The 7,554-nt window shown below is 42.4% G+C and overlaps 1 protein-coding gene across 1 annotated transcript in view; it reads right to left on the bottom strand.

Moving 5' to 3' along the window:
* The window catches only part of LOC136697346 (TLD domain-containing protein 2-like), a 131,951-nt gene extending 125,699 nt beyond the window's left edge, over positions 1-6,252 (bottom strand). The window contains exon 1 of the mRNA XM_066672382.1: positions 6,232-6,252. Within this exon, the coding sequence (XP_066528479.1) occupies positions 6,232-6,252 (21 nt within the window). The remainder of the gene's footprint in view (positions 1-6,231) is intronic.
* Between the last annotated feature and the right edge of the window lie 1,302 nt (positions 6,253-7,554).

The following is a 7,554-nucleotide window of genomic DNA, read 5'->3' as shown; positions in this document are numbered from 1 at the left end:
TGAGCACTGTGGGAGCTGTTCACCGTAGGAAGAGGAAATTTCCATGATTCCCTAAATCCCAGTGAAGAAGTGTGTTTGGTTTTTTTTTTACCTGCTGGTGTGATTACAGGGAACACACGTGTGAAGAAGAGACCTGCTGCTCAAGGCAATTAGATCCTGCCAGGGGAAATCAGCTCATTCTCTCTCTCTCTCTCTCTCTCTCTCTCTCTCTCTCTCTCTCTCTCTCTCTCTCTTTGTTGATGCTTGTTGGACCGAAGACTGCACATACTGTAGACACTGGTAACAATCAGTTCAGTTTCATTGTTCTTTTCTCAGCTATGTAACTACCAGTCGATTCACGAGTCACTGCAGTGGGAGTCTGAATCAAGTCCCTGTCGATTCCCACGTTGAATCTTGAGTTATAATGAGTTGTAACGTTTAAATTCTGAGTCAAGTGGCCTGTGATGGATTGGTGCTTTGTCCAGGATGTGTCCCTGCCATGTTCCCAATGATTTCAGTTGAATCCACTGCAACCCACTGCATTATACGTTCCCTTATTTAAGAACCATGACAGGTGTGAACTCCTGTGTGGGGAAGGCTTCTGTCTGATAGACGTTTTTGAATATTTTTCAAATAATGTCTTATAAGTTTGAATATTAGAGCCCCCCTCCCCCTCCACCCCCAAACTCCTGGTAACGTTTCTTTTATGATTCTCAGTGGTTCAAAGGGGGTTTTGTCTTTTCTGCAGGCCACTGTCTCCTCTGGTAAAGCTCATTAAGAGGCTTCACACCAGCGCCCCCTTTGTTGAACATTCCTTTAACGTGAATGTTTGAGAAATAGCACCCTCTGTGGTGCAATTCCTACATGTGAATGAGTATGTGCATGAGTGAGTGAGGTACAGTCCAGTTCCATGTGATGTACTGCATCTAAATATTTATTCTATCTATTTTTTTACATCAGGGTTCCACTGGCAGATCCTTTTTCTTGGTTTTAAACTGTATTTCTTGAAAAAATTCAAGTTAACTGTCAATGAAATAAGATGTTTTCACGAAGTAAAAAGTCCCCCTCTACCAGTTATTTACAGAAAAATACTCCCAATGCCTCCACTGTCACAATTCATTAATTACTGGGGCAGATCTATGAATGTTTACTTGGTTCCTGCTTCTATTACCCCCCACCCTTCAGACTGCAGCTGGAAAGCCCCACCTCGTGCGCTACTGGGATTCGTTGTTTAGGTGTGTGAGGTATGAAACCCTGTATCTCTGGATCCATGTTTCTGAGACTGTTTGTAATGCTTCAGGCTCAAAGTGGAACTGAATCGTCTCATTTATCCAGGACTTTTATTTTGTTGCATAAACTGGAAATTAAAAAATAAATAAATAAATAATTATCCAGCAACATATGATGAACAGCGCTTATCTTATGTGAAAAAAAAAAAAAAAAAACTTTGGTTCATCCTCTAGGGGGCTCTCTTTCCTCATCCAGGGGTCCAGCAAAAAGCGTAAATAGATTTATAACAGAGTCGTTTAAATATTTATTTTTTCTAATCTCATTTCACAAACGCCGCCCTGCAGTTCCTTTGTGCTCCACTAGGTGGGTGAGGCACACAGTTTGAACGCTTCTGACGTAAAGGGACGAAGCCAATGCGGCAGAATTCAGTGGGTTATAATCCTGGTGATTACAACCCACTGAATTCTGCCACAAAGCACTCAGTGAGGACATGTGACGAGGATGAGGATGAGGATGAGTCGCTTTACCCTCCCAGAACCTGAGAGAGGCGTCCTATGAATATTCAGCGCTATGTGCTTTCTGGCTTGAATGAATGGGCAGCAGAATGGGAGAGAAGCGTATGTAAATGTTTTGGTTTCATTCTCATCGGGTGTGAAAAAGGCTGTGGGAAGAGTCAAAGACAGGCATATGGAGATATTAATTATATCATATATCAATACAGCCGTGAGGGCCAAACACATATGGAATCTGCTGGTAGATGCAATTAGCCTGGGTTTGGCCTTGGTGATGAAGCTGGAACTGAAACCAGTTGATTGTACGTCTTATTTATATTGATTCAGCCATTTTGCTGTTTTAAATGTCAATTTCCTGGCAAACACACACAGACAAGAACTGGCTCTGAAATCTCTGCTTTTAAAGGGAAGGTATTCTCTCCCTCTTCTGTGAGGGAGCACAGTTATGGGTCTTAATGAAATGTCTGTAACCAGCTTGGTTTTGCACTGAACAAGGGATTTATTCATAACATTAATGTTTATAGCCATAAGTGTATACGTATGGACATCGACATGGTACAATACGGTGTTGAGTCACTGCAGTGTGAGTCAATGTCGAGTCACTGCAGCCTGAGTCAATGTCGAGTCACTGCTATGTGTGTCTGAACTGAGTCACTGCAGTTTGAGTCAGTGTGGAGTCACTGCTGTGTGAGTCTGTGTTGAGTCAATGCCATTTGTGTCAGTGTGGAGTCATTGCTGTGTGTAAACGAGTAACTGCAGTGAGCCTGAATTGAATCACTGTAGTCTGAGTTGCTGTCAGGTCACTGCTGTGTGTCAGAATTGAGTCACTGCAGTGTGAGTCTGAATTGAATCACTGTAGTGTGAGTCTGAATAGAATCACCACTGTCTGAGTCGCTGTTGAGTCCCTGTCATGTGTGTCTGAATCGAGTCACTGCCGTGAGTCTAAGTCAAGTCACTGCAGTGTGTCAGAATGGAGTCACTGCAGTGTGAGTCTGAATTGAATCACTGTAGTCTGAGTTGCTTTCGAGTCACTGATGTGTGTCAGAATGGAGTCACTGCAGTGTGAGCCTGAGTCGAGTCACTGTAGTGTGAGTCTGAATAGAATCACCACTGTCTGAGTCGCTGTTGAGTCCCTGTCGTGTGTGTCTGAATCGAGTCACTGCGGTGAGTCTAAGTCGAGTCACTGCAGTGTGAGTCTGAATAGAATCATTGTAGTCTGAGTCGCTGTTGAGTCCCTGCTGTGTGTGTCTGAGTCGAGTCACTGCAGTGTGAGTCTGAGTTGAGTCACTGCAGCATGAGTCTGAGTTGAGTCACTGCAGTGTGAGCCTGAATTGAATCACCGTAGTTGCTGTCAAGTCACTGCTGTGTGTCAGAATGGAGTCACTGCAGTGTTTGCAGAGTCTGAACAGAATCACTGTAGTCTGAGTCGCTGTTGAGTCCCTGCTGTGTGTGTCTGAATCGAGTCACTGAGGTGAGTCTAAGTCGAGTCACTGCAGCATGAGTCTGAGTTGTGTGTGATGTGAGTGTGTGTTGGATCCTGGCCTGTGTGAATGGGTGTCGATGGCAGCTGTGGGTAAAAGGTACAGTTCTGGATGAAAGATGAGAGTGTGTGTGTGTGTGCATTAAACGCCTCTTCATCTTCATCAACACTGAGAAGTACAGAGACCCACACACTCCTCCTTCATCACTTCTTTACCGAAAAACACTTTATTAGTCTTTATTAAGCCTCTCTCCCTCTTCCTGCGCTATTTTTCTGTCCTCCCTCCATTTCTGTACTCAGTCTTTCTCCTCTGTTCAGCTTGTTTTCTCCGCTCTATCACTCTCTCTCTCTTTCTGTTCCTTCCTTTCTCTCTCTCGCTTGCTCTTTCTCTTTCCACTCATCTTGTTCTTTTTTTATCTCTTCCTGTTTCACCCCTCTTCTTTTTCTATCTCACCCCCCTGATCTTATTCTTTCTCCTCATTTTATTTCACACTCTCTCTCTCTCTCTCTCTCTTTCTCTCTCTCTTTGCCCCCCAGACATCCAAACTCCCCCACCTTCTGTGTTTTGCATAGTCTCTCTGGTTTCATTACAGGACAGACACATTAGCAGCTGAAGTATTGGAGTGTGTGTAATGAAAAGCTCGGGGCTGTAGTCGGGGCGTGGGGTTGAACAAACCCTGTGGGGGAACGTGCGGAGTTAAGGAGATGGTCTAATAACTTTAGCAGGAAACACTTCGTCCTTCGTAAACATTTCGCCTGGCCATTTACCGGCCTTTAACCGGCTATTCACCGGTCATTCACTGACCATTCACTGGCCACAGCTGAGCTTTCTCAAAGGGACTTTACGCACACACACACACACACACACACACAAACACACACACACACACACAGATAATAAACGGTGCCTACAAACCTTTGTACACATAGTGTATAAAGTAATGGTCAAATGGAAAAAGAAGTGAGCTGCATGTTCATCCAGTTCTCTTTCCGTGTGTGTGTGTGTGTGTGTGTGTGTGTTTACTTACAATTGATATGATGCTGTGGAGAGCAAAACCCTTTTAAACAAAATATAAATCATTAAATCTAAAAGGTGGGTTCGATTCCCACTCCAGGTGACTGTCTGTGAGGAGTGTGGTGTGTTCTCCCTGTGTCTGTGTGGGTTTCCTCCGGGTGCTCTGGTTTCCTCCCACAGTCCAAAAACACACGTTGGTAGGTGGATTGGTGACTCAAAAGTGTCCGTAGGTGTGAGTGTGTGAGTGAATGTGTGAGTGTGTCTGTGTTGCCCTGTGAAGGACTGGCGCCCCCTCCAGGGTGTGTTCCCACCTTGCGCCCAATGATTCCAGGTAGGCTCTGGACCCACCGCGACCCTGAATTGGATGGGTTTGGGGCAAGAGTTAGGGGATGGTTTAAGGGTTGGGGTAAGATTCACGGTTAGGGTAAAGATAATATTATGGTTTGACTGGTGGTCTGTCCAGTCTATGGGTCAGTGTGAGGTCCTGATAGAGAAGTACTTCAGGGGTAAGATGGTTGAGAAAGAGAAAGAGAGGGTGAGTATGTTTTTCCCCACTTTATTTAAAATCCTCATATACTCTGAGTAATGGAACAAGAGACAGATAAAGAGAAAACCCAGCAGCCATTCTGATTAAACACAGACAGAATAGAGAGAGAGGGGAGGGGGGGGGGGGTTGGTGGAGAGAGAGATATTAATAGAGAAAATGGGGAGAAAAAATATATGAAAAAAAAACAGAAGATTAAGTGAGAGAGGGTGAGAGATAAAGTGAGAGAAAGAGAAAATTGTATAAAGCTACAGAAAAAAGCATCAGGGACAGGGTAAAGGGGAGAACAAAAATAAAGAGAGAAAGAAAGAGAGAGAGAGAGAGAGAGAGAGAGAGAGAGAGAGAGAGAGAGAGAGAGAGAGAGATCGTTCCGATTGTATAAGTGTAATATACTTTCTAAAGTGGTGCAGGGTGAAAATGCTGAGTCACTCCTCAGTTGCTCTGGCATTACTCAGCATTTTTTTTTTCCAGTCATGACTTTCATGTTTGGTTTTTAAACTTTATTGCTTCCCCACCGCTTAATATGTTATGTTGTGTTTAATAATAAAAATGATAGCACTGTAGATAAAACGCAAATGTGGCTAACAAATAATGTACTCCACAGATTAGCATGGTGCTAGCTTCATTTCCAAATCATAACATGCTTCAGATAATGTTAGCAGATGTTTAGTAACCTCTTATAGACGTAAATGGATGTTATTGTCTCTGCAGGAACAACTATTATCTATAAAACAAACAAATCATGTGCTAATATTTATTTTTTAATTCTATTAATAACTAGAGTTAAGCTAGTTTTTAATGCTAGCAGTGAATGCTTTCAAAAACTGCTTTAATAAACAATACTTTCATTCAAGACAACTCCTTTCTGGTTCATTCTCTTAGCTTTCCATTGCTAATCAAGCTCCTATTTCCTCTCATTTTTTATCTACATACTTCTCCTCCCTTCCAGCCCTAACATATGTCTATATGTGCTTCTGGACCAAATCAATCTCCCACTTTTTAATTAGCCGCATCGCCCTGAATTAAAGCGGGAAAATCACAGCTATTAAAACCAGCTCTCCTTCCTTTTTTCTCCTCGTTGTCGTTTCTCCGAGGCTCTTTCTTTGTTCGTGTCCCCAGCTGATCTTTCACACTGTGTCTTAGGAAAAATGAAGGGATTTGTTTGGGTTATTATTATTAATTTAGCTCAAAACAGTAAAAAATAAATAAATAAATAAATAAATAAATAAAATAAGCCACTGCAGTGTCTTTTTCTCAAAACCAAGAAGGCAAGAAAAGCACTTGCATTGACAAGTCGCCTTGTTAAAATGATCTCTCAAAAGCACAAGGACGGGGAACACGGTTCTAAGGGTATTTGATGTGCTGTAAACTTGCTATTGCCACCACAGGAGCAAAGAGGCTCATTGTGATTAAGTGGCCCAACAGTATTCATCTTCACTGTCATTAAGTTGGCTTGAAAATGCTAACTTACCATGTGAGGACATTGGTCCATGACAGCAAATCTGTTCCTGCCCCCTCAGAGCTGTTGTTAGCCAGTGCATGCTTCTGTTAGCTGGCAAAACAGATCTGGGCGGGTTGTCCTCAATTAATTTGGCCGTCCAATGGTGTTGCGTTAGGAATAATTTTAAAGTTATTCCTAACACAACCCCATTAATCTGATATTGTTTTCCTTCAGCTGTTCACACGGTGTGTATCAGGGGTCAGTTATAGGTGGTCAGTGGTCTGAGTCTGGACCCGGACCTGTAGCTGATAAACTATCAAGAGCTGTTTAATTGTGAACAGAGTGTGTGTTTGAAGCGGTGTGACTCTTCTAGTCGTTACGGTTCAGGTTTAGCGCTCCAGGAAACTCACAGACCAATCACATGTGTTTCTGCATATCACACGTTAGGCTCCTCAGCCAATCAGATCTGTGCATTATGATGAGCGCTGTGACTCCAATGAGTGACACACACAGCACAGGGCAGGGTCCAGACGCCGCTGTCCTGGGGCCAGTAAAATTAGCCAAAGGGATGCTATAAAAGCTCTTTTGGGACACTTTCAGGACGACCGTGTTGTTTGAGTTAAAACCAGAAACTTTAAAAATAAAAGAATGATTATGGGTTGAACGGGTTGATTCTCATAACACTGAACATGGATTCCTGTCCTTCAGCATGAAGAGCCAATCAACTTGCTATTAACAGATAAAGTCACACCTTCCAGCAATAAGAACCAATCAGATCGCTGCTTATGGAAATGCAGTAAAGTCAACTGCAACTGCAAAGTCATTAGGGAGGTTATTTACATGTGCAATCTTTTTTTTTGTTGGTTTTTTTTGTAAATTTTACTTAAAATTAAAAAGGTCATTTTATTTAGAGTATCCTCCTCATTCCAAACGTCCAGTATGCTGGACATTTTTTTTCTGGCTTTTTTAACTCGACAGCAAGTTTTTCAACGTCCCACCCACTTTTATGGGTTTCTGCCCAACTACGGCTTTCTATTGGTTGGTCAAGTACGTTTACTTTTTTTTGATTGGTTGTCGAAAATAATCCTGGAAATGGCAGCACCTAAGAAAGACGCACCCCGCCTTCGTGACCGAACAAAACGTAAGTTTTTCTTCATTATTCCACATTGATAACTGAAAAGTCTTTGTACATATGTTATTTTAGACGTATACTGATACGAAAAATAATTATACCAACAATGGAAAGTTATTTTCACAGTCCAAAATTTCGAGCGAAACATTTATGTCCAGCTCTATGGACATTTGGAATTAGTCTATGGAATGTTGATGACTTTAACATTCTATGTATTGTTA

This window comes from Hoplias malabaricus, chromosome 5 (assembly GCF_029633855.1).
Source record: "Hoplias malabaricus isolate fHopMal1 chromosome 5, fHopMal1.hap1, whole genome shotgun sequence".
Classification (NCBI taxonomy): Eukaryota; Metazoa; Chordata; class Actinopteri; order Characiformes; family Erythrinidae; genus Hoplias; species Hoplias malabaricus.
This window is presented reverse-complemented; position numbering and strand designations above follow the sequence as displayed.